Source organism: Rhinolophus sinicus, chromosome 9 (assembly GCF_057876585.1).
Source record: "Rhinolophus sinicus isolate RSI-liver-muscle chromosome 9, RSI-T2T, whole genome shotgun sequence".
Taxonomy (NCBI): domain Eukaryota; kingdom Metazoa; phylum Chordata; class Mammalia; order Chiroptera; family Rhinolophidae; genus Rhinolophus; species Rhinolophus sinicus.
In genome coordinates this window covers 30,889,103-30,915,668 of record NC_142509.1, presented here as the reverse complement: position 1 = coordinate 30,915,668, position 26,566 = coordinate 30,889,103, and the positions used below count along the sequence as shown (strand labels likewise).

Here is a 26,566-nt window from a genome sequence, read left to right as displayed (position 1 = left end):
GAAAACAGTCCCGAGGCCATGTTAATAAAACCTGCAGAAGCAAGGAGTCACGAGCAACAGGAAAAAGATGTACATGAATCGCCAAGACTTAGTGGCAAGTCTGGACTGCGCCCTCAAAAGCAGGCTTCGTTTTTTTGAGGTTTTTGTGGGGTTTTTTTTAAAGCTTTTTAAAAAAGTCTTTAACGCTGAAGACAATGCTCAGCTGTGGCTCTAGAACTGGGTAATTCTTAAATTCCAACAAGGAACTATCCTAATTTGTTAGTCATGACTAGTCTGTATTCTCATGAACTATCCCAATTAATCTAAGCTTCATGACTTCAGAACTTTATCATGGTTCTCAACTTGCTGTATTGATGCTACATGGAGTCCCAAAGAACATATTCTTTGCCCACGTTCATTCACGAAAATATCTCAACAAAAACCTCAGTCATCTAGGGCCGCAGCCTAAGGCAGGCAGCCTGGCGCCTATGAGCAGCTCCCGCCACAGAGGAGCCTCTGCACAGTCCGCAGGTGCCTCAGGACAAGCACAGGCCTTCAGTCAGACACAAATCCTGCAAGGCAATTCATCGCCTTTTCTACACCTTGGGCTCACAGCAGAGAGCAAAAGACACAGAAAGAACTTGAGGACTCTCTGGTCACTCGGGGTGCCCTGGGAGAAGCTCTCTCCACATCTTACATTGCTGCTTAGAGAGCACGACCCCCACTACTCCGCCAAGCCCTTCCCTGAGACGCCACCCTGATGTGTCTTTGTTTTTGCTGTTTTCCTTGCCATGATTCTACCTTAAGCCATCCACACCTTAGACCTGTCAAAACCGATTTAACTACATGAATCTCTCCTCTTCACCAGAACCCACGCCACCGTCTCCCAGTTTTTATCTTGAGTGCTTAATATCTATTTCACCAATGGAGACACTAATGATACACAGTGTCTTATCTCTAATTGCTTTAAGTGTTTACATCTTACCTTCCTAATAATGCCAAGTTCTTTGGCAGGACTTTGTCAAATTATTTTACTCATGTCCACCAAATGCCAAAGCAAGATTAAAAAAAAAAAAACTGTTAGAAAAGATTCCCAGGGAATATAGATAACAAAACAAATTCTAAAATGAGTAAATCTGATAGAACAAATGTTCAGAGTGAATATAAAGCATGTTTTTGCTTTCAAACAGTTTATAGTCCTATATGCATATACCTGGATTGATCTTCATCATACCACCATAAGTATTAAGTAAAATAAAGCAATGGAATAATGGGGAGAGTATGTGTACCATTCCATATACCACCTGCATAAAAAAGGGAAATATATACATTACACTTGCATATACCTATGTAAACTAATCTCTGGAAAAATAAAAAGATACTGGCAATAGGATTTAACACTAGCAGAGTAACTAGCTGACTGGGCAGTAAGTAAGGAAGAGACTTACAATTTCACTTATACTATTTTGTGCTATTTAAATTTTATACTATTTACATGTATTTACCATTCCAAATAATAATTTAAACGAGATGAAATAATTACTTAGAGAGACTACCTGTTGAAAACATTTTTAGATATATATGTGTTTTAGTGAAATAACACAAGAATTAAAATGCTCTGCTATGCAAATTCTTCATTATGTTAAAGGCTCACACTCATTCAAACATTTCTTGGGTAACTAGGGAGATTTTAAATGCTAGCCCCTATACAACTTTATAATTAAATAAATTTTTATCTTAAAAACTTATCTCTAATCAATAATCACTTCTATATTAAATTTGTAATCATTAACCTTATTGGTGAAGACAGCATGAAGAAATGAGGAAAACAGTGGTTGTGAAACTGGAAACACATGGATTTGAACCCTCCACTTTCTAGCTGTGTGAGTCTCAGCTAATCACTTAACCTATGTGAGCAGTAACCTTCCTCTCCAGGGCAGAGGCCAGGGCCAATCCGAGCCTGTCACCTATTTTTTGTAAAGTTTTATTGGAACAAGCTATGCCCATCTGCTTGCATATTGTCGATGGCTGCTCTCACCGCACAATGTCAGATTTGACTAGTTCTGACAGAGACCACATGCCCTGTAAAGCCGAAAATATTCGTTCTCTGGCCCTTAGCAGAGAAAGTTTACCTGCCTCTGCCTGAGAGCAGAATGTAGACAGACCACATCTACACTGAAATGTTTGTAAGCATGACCTCCACTCCACGCAGGTAGCAGGTCAAAACTACTTTCAGAATAACATGAAGACATTATTTATCTTTTTCATCTGACTTTCTGCCAGTGCACAATGGAGTTTTCCAGAGGCTACATGATGTGTGATGTCACAACAGACTACATGCAGAAGCAGACACAAAATACAGCTGTTTTCCCTTAAGCCAGACATTAGAGAGATTTAGAAAAAAACGTGCCACTTTTCTGACTAAATATTTTTTCTTTTAGAAAACTGTTGTTTTAGTTAGAAAGGGGTTATGTGTGTTAACATATAATGGGTTTATTATTGTTATTTTTAAAGCCATAAATATTTTAACTTTTCTCAGTTTTAATTCTTCGGAGTAAATATTGACAAGTTTAACCTACATAAATAAAAGCTCTCTTGCATGCTCAATAATGTTTATAGGTGTTTTGAGGCCAATAAGTTTGAGAGTGTGCTATACTATAGTTCTAAAGCATCAGAGTGGCATGATTAACTGTCCTTCCAGAACAGTCTATACACTTGGCAGGTCTGGATAAACACAGAGTAGAGTCTTCCAGGACACTCAATGACACTCCACCATCCAGCAGACAGCTTAAGGAGAGAAATGTGACAATTCTGATGAGAAGCTCCAGAGTACCTGTTAAAAAACTTTATTCAAAACTTTGAAATGAGGCCAAAGGAGGACAACTTGTCCTTTCACTGTCATACAGGAGAAATGCCCATCCAAAAATCACCTACCGCCTCGGTTACCCAACTGTGCACCCCAGCACCCCAGAACACCACGGCCAATTCACAGGTGGTGGGATATTTTTAATGGCGGGGGGGGAGGGGGAGATGACGGAGATGACAAACGGACACCTGTCAGAGACTATGCAAACTACTACTAGGTAGCCCACAATTTCAACATTAAACTGTATTGCATTCCCTGCAATAGTCAAATCTTTGTAAAACTGGGTTTTCAGTGATGACTGTGATATAAAGTCAAATCAACATGGACAGGAAATGACAGCAAAGGTGTCCAAACTGATCCCAGGTCTGACAAGCTGCACAGTGCCCAACAGGCATACATGCCCTAATAATAAGCAATTGTGGTTATTTAAGAAGAAAATCAGTTTTATTCTTTTGATTTATGTGCATTATTTGTCCAAACAGCAACTTCCATGTTTCCCTGAAAATAAGACCAGGTCATACAATAAGGTTTGCTCCAGAAGATGCATTAGGGCTTATGTTCAGGGGATGTCATCCTGAAAAATCATGCTAGGGCTTATTTTCCAGTTAGGCCTTATCTTGGGGGAAACACAGTATGTTGTAGGTATATAAACACTTATTTTCTATAAAAACCTACCTAGCTACCCAAATGCTCTCTGACCTGGTTTTAACATCTTACCTGTTACTTCACTAATTAAAGAATTGATTAAAATGTTTGGCATTTATTCATTTAATATTTGCTTTAGAGTCTCAATTTCACCTTTTTGTAAATTATACTTTAGTATACTGAAGTACTTTTCCAGTGTACCTCAGAATAACTCTACTTTAAAAAGCTAAATTTTAAAGATTTCATTAACTAATCATCACACACTATGGAGGGATGTATACACATATACAGGAATTCGTAAAGTATCAAAAAAGATTCCATATACACGCTTGTGTTCAAATAAAGGACATATGTATGTGTTACAATACAAATTAAACTCATCATTCTATGTGGTTTTACGCATTTTCTGATTTTTAATAAATACATTCAATCCTTTTGTACTCAAAAATACAAAATACTTTTTTTAGTGTTTGGGATGATTTATGAAAACATTCTTCAAAAAGCAGTATTAATGAAAGCTTTAAAAAGTGAATGAGTAATATGGAATTAAATTCCCTCCAAGGAAACATTTTAGTATTTTTTATTAAACAGAGGGCTAAGGACAAAAGAACAAATTGGCATATTTGTACAATTAGAAACCTTTAATGCAGAATAGGCCAGTAAATAAAAAATATAGATAATTTATTTTACCCTCAACTTCCCACTGATGTTTTCTATTATTTTTCACTCCATGTCAAACATTCTTATCTAGATCATTCTTCTCATTTCAAGCTCCACAAGTGATAAATGTGTTTAAGAAGGAAAAAGGAAAAGAAAAACTTTCCCCTTTTTGGTACCCTCATGAGGAATGGTAGGGGAAAAAGCAAAGCAAAATCAAGTGCATAAGTATGTTTCTAGATGTGCTGAAACATGCCTATCCAAGTAAGAAGAAAATTCTGGAAGTGTTGGTAGTTTGTAAGCAGCTTCCTTCTTTCCTCATCTGATAAATGTGACTCCTGGATCCATTTCTGTCTGGGTCTCTTTTCACCTATGCTGCCTCCTTTTATTACTCAGAGTAGCTATCTCATCTTACTATTAGATACTTGGTCTAACACTACTTAGAACTATCTTTTATATGTGAAGTATCGAAAACAGATCACCACAATACTAGTGAACCTTAACAGTCAAAAGACCTCGTTATAACATATGTGTCTGAGATCAAAAATCAAACCTATAAAAATACTTGTTGTAAATGGGGTCAATTTTACGGTAGTTCTACCACATGCCTTTAATGCATAGTTTATATAAACATAGGACTGTAATGAATACGTGATGCTAATCCTGAATTATGATCACTTAATTTTTAACAGCTGACCAGTTTCATTCATAATATAGTGAACAGAATATAAAAGTGTGCTGACAACCTAGGAAGAAATTTATGGAACGGGCTTTACATGATTTGTCTAGTTATTCTTTCAGCTGCTTACATGAATTATCTCATTTAATCTTCAAAACAACCTATATAAAGTAGATATCATTATTATTACCTTATTATTCCTATTCAGAAAACAGGAACAGAAACACGGGATATAGTGAGTAGAGCAGTTTTACTATGTATGCTAAGAGAATAATTAGAATAGGACTTATAATAAAGTCCTAAACTTTTGTCATTTATTTCCCAAGGAGCCGTCTATTGGGTGGTAGATTTGGGCTCATCAGTAATCCTTGTAATGATGTATACGTGCATTACTTCCCTGAAGAAGTCGCATGTACAAAAAGTTCTACTTCCCGAACGCGGGATTTACAATCTACATTCTCATGCTGTGGGTCAGGACGACGGGCCTGCTCACTCGCCTTGTCCTACCTGGTGTCACCAGAGCCTCAGCGCCCAGCTGGCTCCTCAGTAACTTCAGCTATTTCTGAAAATACCTGATTTGTTCAAAGGAGTTACAGGGTGTACTGCATCCTTCCTTGAAAGAGACCAGAAACGCAAGGTGCCAATGTCCCAACTGAAGGCTTCTCCATGATGTACTCAGAAGAATTAAAAGAGCTCTGAAACTTGGAAAGCTTAGCTTACAGGAAATGAAAGCACAAATACAGAATTCTTTGTTCTACATCGTCTACAGAACATACACTGTGTTATACTTCAAACACTGAGCCATGTTTAAATGTACCGGTAGTATTCTTGAACTGAAGAATCCTCCAGTTTGAAATGTACTTACATATTTTATCCGGTTTTTACTGGGTCTGTTCAACACCAGGTGCCCTAAGGGGTGGGGGCGGGGGACGCCTTGCCAGTAGAGTACGTTAGTAACCTGCCCTTCGGAATTCACCAAACATGCTTCCAGTGATCAAAGCATCATGCAAGACAGTACACACTCCGCTCACTACTCGATCATCCTCACGTGTTCCACGCCAGTCCTCCAAGCTTTTAGAGACTGGGTGAAGGAAGGCTACAGAGATCAAGATGAAAAGTAGAAACATATAATCCCAATTTTCCTATTTTTCACATACTGGGTATTTAAGGAACTCCCTCTGGAACTCTAGCTGAATGTGGTATTTCTTTTCAATAGTGAAATCAAGGCCGAAAAATATTACTTATTTAAGGACATAAATCATTAGCAGAAGAAAGTTGTTATTTATTTCAGAGATGTGACCCATGCTTTGATATAAAGCTTAAATTCTAGATTTTGACATTATAAGTAAGAAACAAAGGAGGGGACACGGTGGCATGCTACACTGAAATTGATTTAATGCTTTTAAGACCACTAACAAAAAACTCAAAATTCTCCAGCTAGTGGTCCAATTTTCTCTTTCAGTGAAACTTACCTTCTACACATTTTTTAAAAAAAATCTCAGCTCACATAAAATACTTGAGTCAACTGTCTTCAATTACACCTACTAAGACTCTCCTTTGTTTTCTAACATTCTCAGTGCCACATTAACACTCTGTAAACGACACTGGCCGATTTCAGTAGTACATGATAATCCTTCAAATGTTGCCCAACAATATTCCCTCTAGGCTCTTCTGTGTGCAACCAATTAGAAAGGCCTCCTTCTTTCCATGAGGCATGGTAAGATTTCAAAATGTATTGAGGTTGTTTCTAGTAAGAAGAATTGCAATTCACAGGCCAGCAATGGGATACAAAGTCCAACAGGGTAATGTATGCTTTGTACTAGGAAATATTTGAACTAAAGTAACCATCATAAAGAGCCCAACTGCTCAAACTTGAAACTTGAACAAATCACTTGATAATAAAAAATACTGAAGAAAAACTCAGGTAAAACTGATAATTATAAGAATAAAGGTTTTAACCCATAAATATAATATTTTAAAAGATCATCTTTTAAGGTAAGAATGGCAAAGTGAATGGTTTTGTTTTAATGACATAAGTCAGTATTTTGTTTTATGTTAGGTAACTTTTGAGACCACATTTTGCATTTTGATCCTAGGGCAAACTAAATAGATTTACAGCGGAGAGAAGTATGCTCCGTTCAGTTCAACCAAAAATGTTGATATCCTTTGTACTAGGAATTGTAATAGATACTGAGCAGAGTAAAAGGAAAAATAATAATGCACACTGGACACCAAAATAAGTATGATTCTGTTTAAAAATTCAATTTACGAATAATGTAGAAATTGGGAAAGGGGGGGAAGGAAACAAAATTCTCATCTTCCTTAGTACAAATTCAAAAAAATTAAAAACAAAAATAGTAGTAAAAATATACTATTGATAAACTTAGAGGTAAAATTGCAGGGGGTGGGGTGGAAGCCAGAAAAGTTGCCTCAGGGGAACAGCAACTTTGAGCAGGCTCTCAAAGGAGAGAAAGTTAACTTGAGTTGTCAGGGAGGACAGAGAGGGTAGGGAAAAAAGAACACAAACAATAGAGAAAAGGCATTTAGACTATGCTAGAAATTGTGAAGGGCAACTCTGGTTGGACAAATAAGCTTCTACTGGGGAGCAGGAATACCAGATAAAGGTCGGGTGCATTCTAAACACAACTGACACCACATAATGTTCTTATGTGAAAGAGTGCCTCACGCAAAGCAGTCTAACAGAATTGCACACAGGGCAAACTCCAAGGGGAAGACCCCGCCCTGCAGAAGACTAAGGACAGCTCAGATCTGAACGTTGTAACGAGGAGGCGGCCCCACTGTTACATAAGTGCATATTTCATCTTAGCACTCACCGCTTTCCATATTCTTCAGCCATAAATATTAAGTGACAGTACTTCAACCCTGCACAACTATTAATAAAACCCTAAATGAAGTATATTACCACACTCTACTGACAGGCTCTCAGAATATAAATTTAATACTTTCTAAGAACCACAATTAATAAAAGCTTTCTTCTTATAATATCCTGTAAACACTCCAAATACACCAAAGAGGTGAACCAAATGATCATAAAGTACATTATGTGCTCTCAAAACCTTTCATTTGATTCAATAAAAGGTTGGCAATAGAACTGTAATGCTAATAAACGGATTTCAAAAATACCATGTTTCCCCAAAAATAAGACCTAACCAGAAAATAAGCCCTAGCATGATTTTTCAAGATGACATTCCCTGAACATAAGCCCTAATGTGTCTTTTGGAGCAAAAATTAATATGAGACCCAGTGTCGTATCTTAGGGGAAACACAATAATACCAGAACCACAGTGGTTTCAATCAGCTCTTTAAACATTTAGTAAAGTTCTTTAAAAATAGAAAATAGCTCATGTCATTATTTTAAGGGTAAAGTCAACATACAATATCACATTGTTTATACAGCAGATTGCCATTATTTAGAAAGATTTATAGAAATACTTAACTCTTTAAATGCAGTCACGTATACAAAAACTGATTTAAAAATATTTTAATAGCAAGTTTCTTCTAATACAGGAAATTACCAGAAACATAAAAAATTTAAAAAATTGTACTTATCCTTAATTATTTTCTAAATATTGCTACCAGCACCTCCACCACTAGTGACAACCAACCACCATTAAAACAAGAACCACATTAGATGCTATGCTAGTCACCTTATTTATATTATTCAATCTGAAACAATCTAAAACAACAATCTTTTTCTACACACACACACTCACGGCAAATGTGGGCTCAGTAATTTTAAGTGGAGTGAAATTTATTTATGCAATCTTTTCTTAACATTTTTAATTATGTTCGTTAAACTGATGAGGGAAAAAGTTTAGAAGAAAAGTTCATAAAATCAGCCAAAAACACCACACTTACACAGCATTCTTAACCTTCTTTTAAGAAATGAACATTCTTGTCTAATGGGAAAGGAGAAACGTCCTGAAATCCAACTCTGATCGCAATGCTTCCTCCTGCTGCCAACACGCTCCACAGATGCCACAGGAACAACATTTTATTGGGAGCCCTGATCACACTTTCAAAGAAAGGACCAAATGGGTCCTTTCTTTGGTTTGGTCACGTCTTGGATGTTCTTTCCTCTTACTTTCCTGTCTCATTTCTCATCCTCAATTAATAAAGACTGTTTAGGAACATTTTTATAAAGTCTTAAAAGTGACTCAGGACACGGCTTTACATAAAAGTCAACTATGTCAACTCAGAAAAGAAATAATAAAGACCTTTTATGCCTTTACATTTTTAAAAAATATGTTTCATGTTTATAAATTTGGGTGATGAGTCTATAAACAGTATCTTTAAAACAGTATAAAACAAAAGCCATGAATTGGGAAAAAATTCATATTACTTAAACATTAGAATTACTAAGAAAATAGGGGTCCTTTCTTTAATTACTTCAGTAAAATATTAAAGTGAAAGTCTCCCACCACAGGGTGATTCAGCCCCAGTGGCTAAGGAATCCCATTTTCATAGACAAACATCATAAATCTAAGTGAAGCACAAACGGCAGGGTAACAAAGCACTGGCAAGTTTTCTGTCCTAAAAGACTCACTAGGTACCACTTCTGGGAGTAAAAAAGTAGCTCCTCCTAAACCAAAACATCTCTCACTCCAAAAAAATAACAAGCGAAAACTCGGAAGGAATAAGGGGCAAGAGTCTACACTGGGAAGAGAGGAATGGCACTGAGTGTCCCTTTTTTTGTTTGTGTTTTCTAAACAGCTGTTAGCATGAGGGCAGATTAAACCACACGGGGTGGCTAAAACAAACAGAAACCCCACTCCGGCTTTTCTGGCTTGAATAACCAGAGGAGTACATTCAAAGAGACCACGGCAGCTAGAAAATGACAGGAAATCCTGGAAAGAAGAGAGTCAGAGATAAAACTGCCAAGTCTCTGGTTGACCCCTGAATTATGTGCATGGGTCAAACTTAGCCCAGCTGAGATTAAAACAGTGGTTCTCAACCAGGGGCAATTTGGCCTCCCCAGGGACATTTGGCAGTATCTGGAGACATTTTGGGTTGTCAGAACTGAAGCAGGATGCTTCCATATCTCGGCTAATGTAAATAATACTGCAATGAACATAGGGGTGCATGTGTCTTTTCAAATTTGTGTTTTCATTTCCTTTGGACAAAAAGCAGGAAATAGAATTGCTGGGTCGTATGGTACATCCTTTTTTTTTTTAGTATATGTGCTGCCGAAGCGAGCACGGTACATCCATTTTTAGTTAAGGAATCTCCCTACTATTTTCCATCTTGGCTGCACCAGTTTGCAATCCTACCAACAGTGCACCAGGGTTCCCTTTTCCCCACATCCTCGCCAACACTTGCTGTTTGTTTATTTATTGATGATAGCCATTCTGACTGGTATGAGGTGGGTATCTCAGTGTGGTTTTGATTTGCATTTCCCTGACGATGAGTGACGTTGAGGCTCCTGTCTGTTGGACATCTGTATGTCCTCTTTGGAGAAATGTCTTTTCGTGTCCTCTGTTGGATTGTTTTGTGATTGAGTTGTATGAGTTTCCTATATATCTTGGATATCCACCCCTTCTAGGATATCCCATTTGCTAATATCGTCTCCCATTCAGTGGGTTGCCTTTTTGTTTTGTTGAAGGTTTCCTTTGCTGTGTAGCAGCTTTTTAGTTGATGTACTCCCATGTGTTTTTTTGCCTTGCTCGAAGGGATAGATACTGATGTCAAATGGTTTACTTCCTATGTTTTATTCTAGGAGCTTTATGGTTTCAGGGCTTACATTTAAGTCTTTAACCCATTTTGAGTTTATTTTTGTATATGGTGTAAGAGAGTGGTCCAGTTTTCCCAATACCACTTGTTGAAGAGACTGTCATTACTCCAGTGTATGTTTTTACCTCCTTTGTCATAGATCAGTTGACCATATAAGAGAGGGGTTATCGCTGGGCTCTCTATTCTGTTCCACTGATCTAGGTGTCCATCAATAAATGAATGGATAAAGATATATATAGATATATAGGTACATACAGACAGATAGATAGATGTATCACATATATATCTATAATGGGATATTATGCAGCAACAAAAAAGAATGAAATCTTGCCATTTGCAACAACATGGATGGATCTAGAGGGTATTATGCTAAGTGGAATAAGTTGGGCAGAGAAAGGCAAATACCATATGGTTCCACTTATAAACAGAATCTAAAAACAAAACAAAAACAGACTCACAGAAACAGAACAAAGGAATGGTTACCAGAAGAGAGGGGTTGGGGGGATGGGTTAAAAAGGGGAAGAAGAATATAGCCAATATAGTAAGATTGCATACCAACTATACTTAAATTTGTATTTTTAAAAAGGAGGCCTGTGCTACTGGCATTGTGTCGGAAGAGGCCAGGGATGCTCTAAGCATCCTACAATGCACAGGACGGTCCCCACAACACACACTTCAGACAAGTACCTTGAAATAAACTATTTTACAAAGCAGGAGATATATAAGCATTCAATTTAAAATGCAGCTATTTTCTACAATAATCAATGTCATTAATCTGTGATAATTATCTATTGGATATACTGAAATATACTTCTACGTATGTTTAGATTCAGTCCCTAAAGTTCCTATGACTAAGGACACTATGGAAAACATCCTAAATGAGACAAGATAAGAGCAAATCGAAAAGTACTTCCTTCCTGTTACCAAAAGGTTAATCATCAGAACATTCATTCATGTATGTCCTGACCCTTTTTTCCCAACAAGACAGGTGGCCTTTAGCTAAGACATCTTAAGCAAAGGTAAAATAGGCGGTCAAGTACATTATAAAACTAAAGAATACTTCAAGTTAACTCCTACTTGGTACCTAAGATTTCCTCTCACCTCTGCCTAATCTGATTATGAATCCCATCACAGAAATTACTGCGATCCTTCTCTCCAGACACATTCTTGAAAACTTTCATACCCTTTGGAAGAGTAATATCAAATCCCATGGAGCGGTGAACTACAAAGGAGTTACTTTCTGCTTACAATAAAACCAAAGACAATATGCTCCTAGGAAAACAAAGAAGGCAGGATACATGCACGGGCACATACATACATATGCGTATCTGCATGCACGCATGTACACACACACACACGGAAAAAAAGAAGGAATATAAGACATTTTTAAAATAAAAAATGTGAAAACTAAAGTCCAGATGGATTCATTTAAGTCCCACAAGGTATAATAAATAGTTAACAGAAGATTACCCATATTTCTGGGTGGTTGGTCTAGTGAACAAAACGAGCTTTGCTTCCAGCCTAGTCTCAGTCCTCTCGCAGGAATAGAAAAAGGAATTACAACAATGATACTCACCCAAACTCTCTAGTATATTTAAAAAAAAAAAGGTACATCTTACTGTCAGGTGTTTAAAATCCTTGTTAAAACTAGACAGTACATATTAATATTCAAACATTTTATTTTAAAATATGAAAATCAATTATCGATGTTGATACACTTTTTAGACTGCCAATAGGCCAAATAAAGAATAAAAACTAATGATGATCTCTTTTTGGTTATTAAGGAAAAAAGGAAAGAAAGAAAAAGTTTAACTGGAAACCACACAGTTGTTTATCATCTCCACTGGCTGAACTGATACTTCAATTAAACATTCTCTCTTCTATTCATAATGTTTGTGAAAGTACAGAGTACTCAGTACATGAAACACACTTAAAACTCCCAGCCTGTATCACTTAGTTTTATCATAGGCTCTTATGAAATCTTTGTCTCCTTCCTTCCTGGATGCAACAGTTTTCACTTTGCAGCTACTTGTAACAAATATAGCAAGAACTCTACATTCAGTATCTTCATTTCTACTCCCACTGCTAACTCAAGCTACCCACATGAAATTCCCGACTCCACTGAAACTGCTCACGTTACAGAGTCTGCATAACCGCCCAATCTACTAGTCCTCTTAGTATCCGTTTTGTAGGACTCTGCAGCAGACACAGCGAATTAACCTTGAAACTTTAAAAACCCATGGTTTTCGTGACACGTCTTCCCGGTTCTCATTTCCCATTGACCTTTCTTAATCTCTTTTCTGTGTTCCTCTTTTTCTACCCGTCCTGTAAATGTTGATGCTTCCCAGGACGCTAACGTCGTCCCTCTTTTCACCCAATTCTCAAATATATTCAAGTGACAAAATATATAGCACTTTTGATATATCTTCTCTTCCATCAGACAAACTAGAAGAAAGTGACCACATATTTTACAGATCTATGGGGAAAAGAAGCTGTAGAACAACTGTGCATGATTAGATAAGTCCACATTATCCCATGAATATTATTTTACGGATTGCCCATCAGATAGCTCTTGTTAACAGATATGTGGCAATAGGCCCCACATGTGCAAAGTAAATTCATGAGGAAAGCTGAAAAAATGATCACTACTGATCATATTTTTCTGAACACGAGGAAGAGAGTCCCTTTCCAGTTCACACTTAAGTATTTGTTACATGTCTGCTTAGGCTCTAGACAAGGGATCCCCTTTGCCTGCCTTTTCGTGTTTGCACCTCTAGAAGGAAACACAAATGACTGGGCTATAACAACGAGAGCACAGGAGAGAGGATGGGAAGGAAAATGAGAGCTGAAGAGAAAGAGAGGGTAAAGAAAAAGAGGCAAGAGAAGTTTTAAAGTGGTAAAAAAAACTATTTTCCCACATCAAAATATTTCATCTTGGTATACAAAATCCATTTTTTTGGCTCTTAAAACCAAAAGGCAAGGGTGTTTCTTGAATATGTATGTTAAGTTGTGTAAGAACATAAAAAAGAAATCAAAGAGATAATCCCAAGCTTAAGAATAAATATCCACATGAAACAACACAAAAGCAGTCAAAATAACACACTTCCAATGTGTGTGTGTGTGTGTGTGTGTGAGAGAGAGAGAGAGAGAGATTGAGAGAGAGAGAGAGAGAGAGAGAGTACGTGTGTGCGCACACAGTATATACAAAGTAATTCAAATATTTGCAAGTATGGGAAGCTATTTGGAGTATCATCCAGTAGCAGGGTAGTTTGCCCATGAAGAAGAGAGGGCTAATTAAATAAAAAATGCACTAGCAAGTTGGTTATTTTTGCTCCCCAGTATTTGTGTTAATTTAACTACTATATACCTGACACCAGAAAAGCTCAAAGGTGCAAACTGTGATTGGGGGCAAGCAATTATTTTGCTAAAAATGGCATTCAAAGACTAAAGTGTATAGACTTAAAATTCTATAGTAATCAAATGTGGGTTGAAACTAGACTAGGTAAGAAAATGAGAACCTCTCCAAAAGAAAGAACCTCCATGATTGGAATAATTTCTAAGTCATTTTAAAAATATGTTTTTCACTGGTTTGTTTTTAAGCATATAGGGAAGCAAAGGCTTTTTCAAGTTCAACATACTTTAGAAAGCACAAATTTTGTACGTTTTATGTCAGTTGTCATAACTCTTTAGGACAAAGCCAGAAACTTTGATAAGCCAAAGTTTTCTTTCCTACTTATTATATTCGCAAGGATATGAATAACAAAAGATATGTCATTATAGAGAAAAATGATATGAATAAATTTATTTTATCTTCTGGAGCCTGCCTGGTCAGTGTGTGTGTGTGTGTGTGTGTGTGTGTGTGTGTGTGCGCGCGCGCGCATATATGTATGAGCGTATGTATATATATAAAATAATATTTCTAAAATTATCTTGAGCATCACCTCATATCAAACATTAAGAACTCTATTTTAGAGTCCAGCTAGTGATTTAGTTTTGCTATCAAGACAGAGAGAAATTATAGCTCAAGATATCGTGCTATTAATCCAAAACCTATTCATCAATATATTCATTTGTTACCAATATTGGAATTATTTCAGCTACATAAAATACGCTGTGTTAAACTGAATACTATTCTTTAAAACATATTCCTTTTATTTGTAGCTAATGGCATCAAACGAGCATTCCTAAAAATAATAATCTGTGCATAGAATGTGTTTAACAAATTTTCCTCTCCATTGGTCACTAAACTGATATGTACCAAAAAAATAAAATAAGCTTAAAGAAAATTTATTTTTTCCCCTTCTTAACTAAATTATAAACCAGACACATAAATTATCTCAATTCTTACAATAATCCTCTAAGTCAGTAATTGCTATTATCAACTCAACAGCAAAAATGAAAAGTTCAGCTCAGGAAAAACTAAACAATTTATCCAACGGCAAGTAACTTGCAAAGGAAAAGTATGGGATGGGACCCCAAATCCTGTAACTCTATATGTCTTCCTCCACAGTGTCACTCTGTCCATCCAAAAGGACAACCCCTGAGATCATGTTTCAATATCTACCAAGAAGCTCTACTTTCCACTCGGAGAATAAAAGTGCCCAAGTCATTACACTTAACAAAGCTTTACTATAGCAAATGCCAACTATTTCAATTCAATCTTTGGTTTAAAATTTTCTAATTGTTTTGGTTGTTTCCATGTCTTGGCCACTGTAAACAAAGCTGCAATGCCAATAAATTTAATAAAATAAAATTTAAAAAAAAATTTTTCTAATTGTTAACAACGCCTTCTAAAAGATTTTTTTTCAAAACCAGTAACTTTTAGGGGAGTGAGGGAGGGCAAAATGGGCAAAGGAAGTCAAATACATGATGATAGATGGAAACTAGACTTTTGGGTGCTGAGCAGGCAATAGAGTAGACAGATAAGCAAGTTACAGGATACACCTGAAATTTATGTAGTGTTATCAACTAATATTACCGCAACAAAAAAATATCATTAATATTTCTACACTACAAAAAAGAAGTTCCACATTCAATCAAGAGCAGACAGTCTAAAAACAAGATAATACAATTGCACTGCTCAGATATCAATAGCCTCCCAGTTACATAAAATCAAATGTCCAAATATATTAGATGTATTGTTTACATGTGGTTTGCTAAAGTTAGGAAGACTTTGGGATCTAAATGAAGTGTAGACGTATACAATCTCTATACAAAATAGACTGATAACTACATTGACTTTTAAACAGTATTTTTACTATTAAACTATTAATTGCTACTCCTTCAATCACTATTTTATTTCCACATTTCGTTTCCTCTTGCCCCTCAAATTCCTGTCAAATCATCATCACATAAACAACCTCTAACTACTGACCGAAAGATGTAGGACTGGCTCAGTAAATTCATCAGTGACCAGTTGTGAGAATGATAAAGATCACTGTGCTGCAGCAATTCGATATTTAACCATTCAGACTCATCCACATTCAAAGCCAAAAGCTTAACCATTCAGAAAATCTAAACCCCCTATAAATTTAAGGAAAACATTAAGATTAATTATGTCCATGGAACACATGCATTAGACCAAATCAGTAAATAAAAGGAAACAATTATCTCCATTAATCAAAGCATCTGTAAACAGAATCACACTCTCACACGCCCATACACACTGGCACCTTTCTAAAAGTATCATTATCCTTTTTCAGGCAAAGTTTGATATAAATAGTACCTATGCCTTATTTAAACACGAGTTTTTAACAAATCCTAATGGATTTTAAATGTACTAAAGAAGGGGAAACGTTTCAAGGAAGTTCATGGTGATTTGGGGAAAATATTGCCAGTCCCTAATTTATCTGATTTGAAAAAAGAAATCCAAATTTTCGTAAATTTGGTTAATGAGGAGATTCCAAAACCGAAATTTCATCAAAGCTTCAAGATATACAGGTTGCAGAGAAGTTGCTAATTAATCTCTGGTAGGAACAAAGAAGTTAAGAAAGTAAAGGTCCCAAAAGAGGCAAGAGTTGACAGCTGAAATTCTGGCAAACTACCCAAAAGGGCTAACCTTAGAGCTACCATACAAAGCTTCAAGAGCTCTTATCTGTAGCCAGAAGCTGGGACCCTTAGCTTAGGGCAAGTTCACAGATAGTAAAATAGGATCAAGATTGTGTACCCTGCTCTTTGGAAATAAAATAACCACCATCAACTTATGATTTCAATTAAGTCTATGCTGTGTTCAGAGGTAAGTGAGATTTGTAAATATTTGATTTTGAGGGTTTTGGTTGATTCTGGTTTGACTGATCTAAAACTTCACGCTTGTTTAGTAAAGAACTGCCTTTGAAGCCATATATATAATAAATGATGGTTACAAGTTTAGCATGTTTAGAGAAGTAATTCACAGTCCTGGTTTGACAACTGTCAAGGAAGTGTTGACTAACTTTTAAGGGGCATTAATCAATCCTTTAAATATTGTCACCATTTGAATTCACTTGACTGTTTTTAAGGTTATGCCATGTAACACTTTAAGGAAGGAAGCTAAAGAAGCATAATAGAATAACAAAATAGAACATTTCAATTATAAATAGTGTGGCAGTAAGGGTCTTAGACACATGCATTATTGATAATTATCTTTCTAGTCCAATTTTTAATAATCCACAAAAATTTTGTAATACAGTATTTAACAAAATGCAATCCAGGACTCTACTTTTGTACATGTAAACTACTAACATTATTAGAAAATAAATAAATAAGCTGTGTCCCCCTCACACCCCCCGTTCCCCCAAGATAGTTGCAGTCAAGCAAAAGAAATCAAGGAACCAAATCTAAAGACTCACCTTTTGTTGACTGGCTTTTCATCCTTTTCATAGGGTCGGACAAACCATTTCCCAATCCTAACGAAGTTCTTATCCATGAGGCACCTACAATAATTACATCAGTAATTACTTTCCAAGTTTCAGTAACAAATTAACAAGTCATTGCATCAATAATCACAGATGGCATACACCACTGAAAATAAAAACGCCACCAATTAAACTGTCAAAATGTTTCCTTATCACTTAAAACTTCTACATTATACTTACTGAAAGAACTTTCTGACTTTGGGCATAGATTTTTATTATATATTATTCTTGCCCATGTAAAAAAAAACTAAGTGCAATTAATTGGTTGATGTATTCCTGAAACGTCTTACACTTCCGAATTATTTCAAATCCAATCACACTTCTGTATTACTTCAATTCTTGTGTCATCAAGAATGCTGAGAAAGCAGGCAGAATTTCTTAAGAGCACTTCAGGGATATTCTTCCAAGTCACCGATGCCCATTTTGCAAGTTTTAATACTGGTTCTTTCTTGCTTGGCATGTGATAAGCAATCATTCGCAAGGATCTCAGGGAAAAATAAATAAATAAAAGCACAGCCAAGCTGTTCTACTCGAGTATTTTCCTTATGTAGGCATGAGGAAGCACTTGGTTCTGGCTGTGCAAGAAAATGAGGCATTACAGCCATTTCTTCAATAACCAGTATTTGCTATCCGTATATCTAAGTAGTGCCCTGCTTCTGTTTCAGGACGTTTTGTGTACATGGTGCTTCAATGGCAAATCATGGGGTAATCTTTCTGAAGACATGCTAAATGGCACTTGAACTCAACTCATGTAATACAAAAAATGCACACAATTCAGTGGAAGTGACCACAATACAGACAGCCGTGACCGAGTTCACGCGTGTGCAGGCAAATGACAACTCGATCCTAACTACCATTGGCCAATTGTGAAGTGCCACCATTTGTAAGGAGCCTCCCTGATTTTAAAAATATAAATACATATATATAAAATGTACATTTTGAAATTGATGAAATACAGCACACTCTAACATTATTCAGTGAAATGACAGACTGTGTAAGAAAATCCACCAAAAAGCTTGATGTAATTCTTTTATACAAAGTTCTACCGACCAGTAAAAGAGCTGTGCAGCAAATCTTTATTCAATATTCAGGCAATTCTGCATGTGGCCTGTGCCTCTGTGAGTCCCACACCACCCAGGAGGATGGAAACCAGTGAAGCCTTCCCCCAACTCCTCCCAGGTTAGACGGGTGAGCACACGGCAATGGTCTCTGCCACCCCGGTGTGACTCTCCATGGGCAGAGCCAACGTGGAGTTACCGCTGCATCCAAAACCTCACTGGCTTCACTGGCTTTATTTTGAAAATGAATTTCTACAACTGTCTTCCTTGCTCACAGTGAAAAAAATCATTTTCAAAGTAACCCAATCTGTTTTCTAAGATTATAAATTAACTTGCTTTCTAGAGTTATAGACTACGTGGCTCCATTCAAGCTTAGGATAGAAAATGCGGAATACCCAAGAAGGTCAAAAGTACTCAAGAACTTCCGTACTAAGTACTTCCATTCATCGCTGCTAGCGCTGCTTTGGCCTGGAATCCCTCTCTTTTCCCAATCTATCCTTTCCTCCTCCACATCATTTAATTCTGTTCGTCTTTCCCATCCCAGATCAGCCTGCTCAGTACTCTAACACCTACAAATCAACAATACGCTTACCACTGAGTTGTAATAATTCATTTCTATGACTCTTTTCTGCCAAGAAACTATGAGCAATTTGGGGACAGAGACAGTATCTATCTTATTCACTGACAATATTCAACAAATATTTAAGTGCCTATTATGTAATATGCTTTATGTTCTGCTCTATACTAGTATGTGCTCAATAAATATCTCAGAAATGAATGCTATACACCAAGGACTGTTTTCCTATTCATAATACAATATCGTTATTCTTCTTGTTTGTAACCACTGGTCACGAACAGCCACATCCTGGTATCTTAATTTTCTCTTGTTTATGTGTCCTCACTAGGAGGACACTCAATGTTTGAGGGGAAGAAAATACCTATTTCACTTCTTTATAGCCATCAATTCTCACTCCAGGTTAAAATCACAGTAGTACTCAACACAGAGGATAGCAGAGGGGCTCACAAATGTTTTGGAAGACCAGCGTTACTGCCCATATGCTTTAATTATACTTGAAGAAGAGAATTAAGTAAATCTTTTAGAGAGAGAATTCTAAGGTAAAAAAAAAAAAAAAAAACTGAAAAATATCAGAAGTATCATTTCCCCTCTCCATACCTTATCAACCTTTACTTTATTATTTTTGAGGGGGGAAAAATTATATTTAACTTGAAAAATAAACCTAGCAGACATACTCCATCTGCCAAAAACTGCTTCAAATCAACATCATAAATAGTGCTAAGACTATGTATCAGTTAACCCTGGCTGTTCGCTCAGTAATTCCAGTCAGTCTCATTGGGATTTTCAAAAGTACCTTCCTACTGGGGCGGGCCCGGGGGCTCAGGTGGTTGGAGCTCGTGCTGCTCCTGACTCCGAAGGCTGCCGGTTCGATTCCCACATGGGCCAGTGGGCTTTCAACCACAAGGTTGCCGGTTCAACTCTTTGACTCCCGCAAGGGATGGTGGGTTGTACCCCCTGCAACTAGCAACGGCAACTGAACCTAGAGCTGAGCTGTGCCCTCCACAACTAAGACTGAAAGGACAACATCTTGACTTGGAAAAAAAATCCTGGAAGTGCACACTGTTGCCCAATAAAGTCCTGTTCCCCCTCCCCAATAAAATCTTAAAAAACAAACAAACAAACAAAAAACTACCTTACTATCATATCAATATGACATTAATTCTGTAAAGTAGTACAATATTATTTTGCAAGATCACTATGTGACTCTAGATTTATAAAATATTATTCAAGCAATAGTTCTAGGAAAGAATTTATCTTTAGAAATAATTCCCAGATACCTACTACCATCCCCCCCACCCGACAAATCACTGTATGAAGAAGAAAAGCAGCTGCAGAAAAAAACTGAATTAAGAGTGTGTGTACGTACATACACACAATGTTTCTGTGCTGTGCCATGTGGCTCTACGTAATTAACTACATCATTAACTACCAGAGCAACTTGACTCCAGGCTGCTAAGTCCCAATCTCTCACCCCAAAGCCCCGGGTAGACCTCATGGAAGACCACAGGTGCCACAGCAGCAGCCACAGCCTAACTCAGCAAGCCGTTTCCCACCTGGGACAGTGAGAAGGAAGCCACCACGGGTCAGGCTCCTTCTGTGCCCTGCAAATTATGACATTATAGAGGTATGAGAGTTTTCATAGGTTAAAAAGTCCCAGGATAGTGTTCCTCTACCACACCCTCTACCAAAATGCACATTAGTGTTGTGTCTAGTTACAGAGCTGCTCAGGTAGACTAAGATTTATGTCACTTCACACCAGGACAACCTCACCAGCATCAAACCTTCACTTTATCACTCTAACCTGTATCAAATACATATGCAAAGAAATTGCAATAATCCCAATCCCCAACCAAATAACAGAAACCCATATAATTTAGGGGCTGAAAAAAACCTTTTTCAAGTGATTCCTTCCACCTCCATTACTTTGGGCCCCTACTGTGCCCTATAGACACTGCCTCCTCCAGCCAAGCAAACCCCGTTATTCCTGCCCTCTCTAAAATCTCTGTAAAGTTAGGCTCTTTTGTATGTAGGCCTGGCCTCACCTGAAACGTCCATTGCAATGAACTTCCAAAAAGCACTCTGTCTCCTCTAGTTTCAAACTTTCAGTGTCTAATCCCATTAACCAACACACACACGGACGCGCGCACACACACACGCAGTCATAATTGTTCCCTGCCTTAAAAATATTTAGTAAATAGATAAACTGATTAGTATTAGAGTGAACCTATTTCTCTGTTCGACAGTTAGATACTACTATGTGTTTTCATTCACTTGTATCTATAATGTCTAATGTCTTTTCCTGTAAAGCACAAGCCCCTTAGGTCTAAAGACTCATTTCCCTCCTATCCTTTAGAGAACTGCATACTGTCACAATTCAATAAAATGGGATTTTACTGATTACTCTTGTCCTGTTCCTATTATCACATTATACCCAAGGACTCTCAATGTTGTGACTTTAAATCACTATTTCTACACTAGGGCTGTACCTAACCACCATGCTCTAGTGAAGATATTTATTAACATTTTGAAATCCAAGGACACCGCTCATTTGCCCTCTGATTATCACCTCTACTGGATCACAATACCACATGATATTAAAAGCCAGTAATTTACAAATATAACGTTATTGTTATCATAATTATAATCCCAATTTTCTTCATGTTATTTTTACTGTACTGTTCCAAATGAATATCTTCACTCTAAACACCAACTCTTGGCAGACCAAGAGGCAATGGGCCAACAGGCGATTTTACAGCTGTGTTATAAAATACCGAGAGGTGAATATGCTGACAATCTGTTAGGAAAGCAGCACGAGTGGACTGCTACTCTGAAGGGCCATTATGTTTTACAAACGTCAAATACCCACAGATTAAAGTCTCCCTAAGTAAGCGCCAGCAGGAGAGAGCGGGCAGGAGAGATCGGGCAGGAGAGAGCAAACAGCTTCAAAAGACCCATGTAATCTTCTATTGTGTACAAAAAAATGATTTGTATTTTAAAGAAAAAAATATTTTCCATCAAAATCAGCTTATGTTTTATTCTAAAAACTTAAGAAAATTAAAGTATACTATCAGACATAATGCCAATTTGACAGCATTATGCCAGACATTTTAAAAATATTTCTATAAAGCTCCACAAGCAAGATTTTCAAATAAGTCCCATATGTGGTGCAAATCATTGAGAAAATAATAAAAACTCTGGGTGATACGAACAGCACATATTTCCTGGGTTCATTTTTTTTTTTAACACAAAAACTGTTTAACCCAAAGTTTTACTTCATTTAGACAGAGTTAGGTGAGAAGGATATGGCATATTATGAAAACTATCAATTATAATGACACAAGAGTAATAGCCATTAAATCTGCAATACTAAAAATGCCAAATGAAGAAATACCTAAACAAAAGATTACAGATTTCTGTTTTCCAAAATCTACTCACAAAGTACTTTTCCATTAGTGAGGAATATGAGACAACCTAGACTTACAATACTATGTGTAACCTTCAAGAAGTTCATTATAAACACATGACAAAATCCCACTAATCTACAAAGACTGACGAGAACAAACTGAACTAGTGCATTATTGGGGTGGGAGGTGGGAGGGATTGAGCACAAGAAACGGGGAGAAGGAAGAGATTAGCGGAGATTTCTATGTAAATCAAATTAACAGAGATTCTACATAAGTAAAAAAACAAATTAATGATATTTTATCATTCTGGGCGTTTTGCCAAAAAGGGATAATCGATCATTAAGAAAATAGGAAGGACACTTCCTTTCCCAGAAGAGAGGAAAAGTAAACATGACTACATGATATAAAACTATAAAAGGCGTGACTATTCAAATATTGAAATTCTAAGAAATCACAAGGGAAGAAAAATACCAAAAGAGGCCAATATCGCTCAAAGTTTTTAAAAGCATGTATAAATACCTCCCTAACTGTGTTTTAGAAACATAGCCAGCACTTGTTTGGAGGACAGAGGGAGAAGACCTCGACTGAGAGGATGGCAGATTGCATCCTTCCCCCAGTATGTGCTATCCCTCCTTCTCCCACTCAGAGCAAGCTTGGCCGTGTAACTTTAGTACCTACGAACACAAATAGATAATACTTTCTCATCAATTTGATTTTAAATTTAGCTTGGTGGTGAATATCTTGTCCAATGAAATGTGAACAGAAATGACATACGCCACTTCTGAACAGAGGCTTCAATGGGCCATTTCGTATTTTACCATTACCATCTTCCAGGAGCCCAGTCTGTGACAGGGCTGCCCCATTAACGAGATTCTGGCCTGGTGGGAACTGAACATAGAGCAGTCCTGCAGTAAATGACTCACGAAGGACAAGCAGCATAAGCGAGAAATAAATCTCCATTGTTGTAAGATCGGAAGATCTTTTAAGTCTTTTGTCACTGCAGCATAACTGAGCCTAACCTGATTAATGAAAGAGGGCACTATAATACTTCATGAAACACATGACGTCTTAAAGTAGGCCAGGGGCAATCAGAATGAAGAGAATGGGACTGACTAAAAGAATATCTGGAAGGCTGGAGGAAAGGTTGGGTGGGGGGTGGGGGGCTCAATGATATATAAGAACCACAAACAAGAAAAAAATAAATAACTGAGGGGACCAAGATATTACACAGGCCACCACATGGAAGTAGAATTAGATGAATTACATGTGAGTCCCAAAGAACAAAATTAAGATACAGAAACGAAAGTTACAGGGGACAGATATCTGCTCAGCATAAGAAAGACTTTCTAACAATGAGTGCTCTCTAAAGATGAAAAGAACTCCTTTGGGAGGCTGTGCTCACATAACCAGAAGTATTCAAGGGAAAAATGAATGATCACGTAAAAAAGGATACTTTAGAATGGGACTCCAGAATTACCTGGGTCAACAGACTGACTTTTAATGTTGTATCCAACTCTGAAAATAGAAGTAGCAGTACTTCTATTAGTTAACAGCAATTGACCACTTATTATATAATGAGCTCTTATAATGAGAAAGGTACTAATGCTGAACAAAACAACCCTTCACTGTTTCATAGGTAAAGAACTCAGTGAGCTTGAGTCACTCTCCCAAGTCATACACTTCTACAATTAGCAGAGACCCAAAATATCTCCCGTCTCTGAAGGCAGTGAGAAAATGGACTTCTACAAAGTTATGATACATAACTTTTTTTTATACAGATATGTATACTCAAAGCCAAGTATGTTAGCTTCCATGTGACACCTTGATGGAAAATGCTCTTGAGTAAGCAGCACTGAGGGTTTTTTTTATTTAAATGGACAAATGATATTAGTTGAATGTATACAATACAGTGTATGCAAATATTGAAGAGTTATAGGATAAATGAATAAATGAAAGATAAAATACTTACAGTCATGTTACCTTAGAATTTAAAATATTCTACACAGCATCGATATAGTATTACCTCAGCACCAATGAGTAATAATAAGAAACAAAATTATCGTATTCTGTGTGAAGTTCACAATGTTACTTTAATTTCTGTAGGGAAATTATTTTTAATAAACCACTGCAGTGATTCTGTATACACTAGCAACTACCACGTTTTGGAAGGAAGATGGATTTATATAACTTCTGCTTAGCTTCTCAAGGTAGTTAATGGAAATCCCTTTTAGTTCAACTAAACCGCATGCTAAAAAATAAAAAGCAGAAATAATAAATCAGAGGTACAAGTTTTTTAATATGCAAACTAAGAAAAAAATGGTGTGAAAGCACAGAGACACTCCAAGTGATAGTTACTTGATGATCTGTTTCAATAACCTCAATTCAGGGTTTCACACTAGAAACTCAAAACACTCACACTGGGAAACCAAGTCAATCTTACCTGAATAAAAATGGAAAGGCCTAACAGAAAATTGCTAGGAGTAAGAAAGAAATCTGCATTTCAATCAATTTAGGTTGTAAACAGACAAATGGTCTAAGCTATGGGAAGAACCAAAAGACAATAATGTATTAGCCAACTGAGTTCTGTTGACTATGAATAAAGAGAGCTGAAAACAACCATTTACGATGCTTCCCTGCCTCATGAGGAGGGTCATTTTCATTCATAAAACACAGTTACCTAAAGTTATTTTAAAGGACAAAAGAATTATTACAAATTTTCAAAAGAATCTCAACTCATCCATTCTAACTGTAATAAGGAAGCCGAACAGCTTGACAATTAATCATTTTCTAAAAGAAGCCCTGTCTTATAGGAAGATTCAAATCAAAATATGCAAAATAGTAAATGTATAGGGGAAATGAACGAATGATTATTGAATATTAACAATAGGTCAAGTATTAGGCGGCACACATCATCGAACAAGAACTCAAGGTGCAGGGCACAGTACCCTTGACTTCATTCCAAGGGTGTGAACTAAGGCTTAGTGAGTCGGGGTAACTGCCCAGGTAACAGGCCCTGAAATCCAACCAAGGTCTCACACAAAGTTCACGGCAGATTGCATACATCACAATGAACTTTCTGATAAAATAATAGATCGTCTTGATTTGGACTTCAATTTTTATCACAAATTCTGATTCATGAGCACAAAATAAATGAATTATCGGCATTTCTCTTCTCTTTCTGTTTTTACTCTTTTCTAATTTTCTTCCAACAACAAAAAAAGAAACATGCTACCTTTTAAAACACAAAAGACTGAAAATAATATAATTCAACCATAAATTCATTAACAATTATTTTTCTGAAAATTGTAATCGAAAAACAGTGAACTACAATTTTTAAAAATATGTACTTTGTTCTATATACATTAAAAACTTATGTAAAAAAGACTGTGATTAAAGGTACATTAATTACTATATAGATGTAGGACTTCATTCTGGTATAAGATTACGGAAACAGTGAAATTTTCCCCTTTTTCCTGAAGGAACTTTGTGTGAACTTGTGTTTTGTTCTGTTTTGCAGTGGGAGAAAGAATTACCAAATATTTGGAATATTTAAGAGTACTTAACTCTTAAAATCAATTCTTCTAAAATATACTGCCCTTTGTAAACAGGTAGCCTCTAGGTCTATTCCAAATCACAGAGATAGAATCTAAAGTTCAGAATGAAAAATAGACAAACTGGGGGGGGGGGGAAGGTCTTTCTGAGTGACTTAAACAACTTATCAACTGCAGCTTAAGAATCCTAAGCAGCGATACTATAGTGATGTTACCCTCGATAAAAGCTTGAATGAGAAACTTAATGGTACCGAGTTTCCCCGAAAATAAAACCTACATGGACCATCAGTTCTAATGCGTCTTTTGGAGCAAAAATAATATTAAGACCAGCTCTTACATTATCTTATATATAATAAGTAATTCAACCACAAATTCATTAGTAATTATTTTTCTGAAAATTGTAATCGAAAAAATAACACAGTGAACTACAGTTTTTAAAAATATGTACTTTGTTCCATATATATTATAATATATATACGATAATATAAGACCCAGTCTTATATTAA

At 36.6% G+C, this 26,566-nt stretch overlaps 1 protein-coding gene across 2 annotated transcripts in view; it reads right to left on the bottom strand.

Annotated features, from left to right (window-relative positions):
* MED13L (mediator complex subunit 13L) overlaps window positions 1-26,566 on the bottom strand; it is a 271,629-nt gene that overhangs the window by 108,445 nt on the left and 136,618 nt on the right. For both annotated transcript variants that reach the window (XM_074321652.2, XM_074321653.2), the window contains exon 4: window positions 17,405-17,488. In XM_074321652.2, the coding sequence (XP_074177753.2) occupies window positions 17,405-17,488 (84 nt within the window). The remainder of the gene's footprint in view (window positions 1-17,404; window positions 17,489-26,566) is intronic.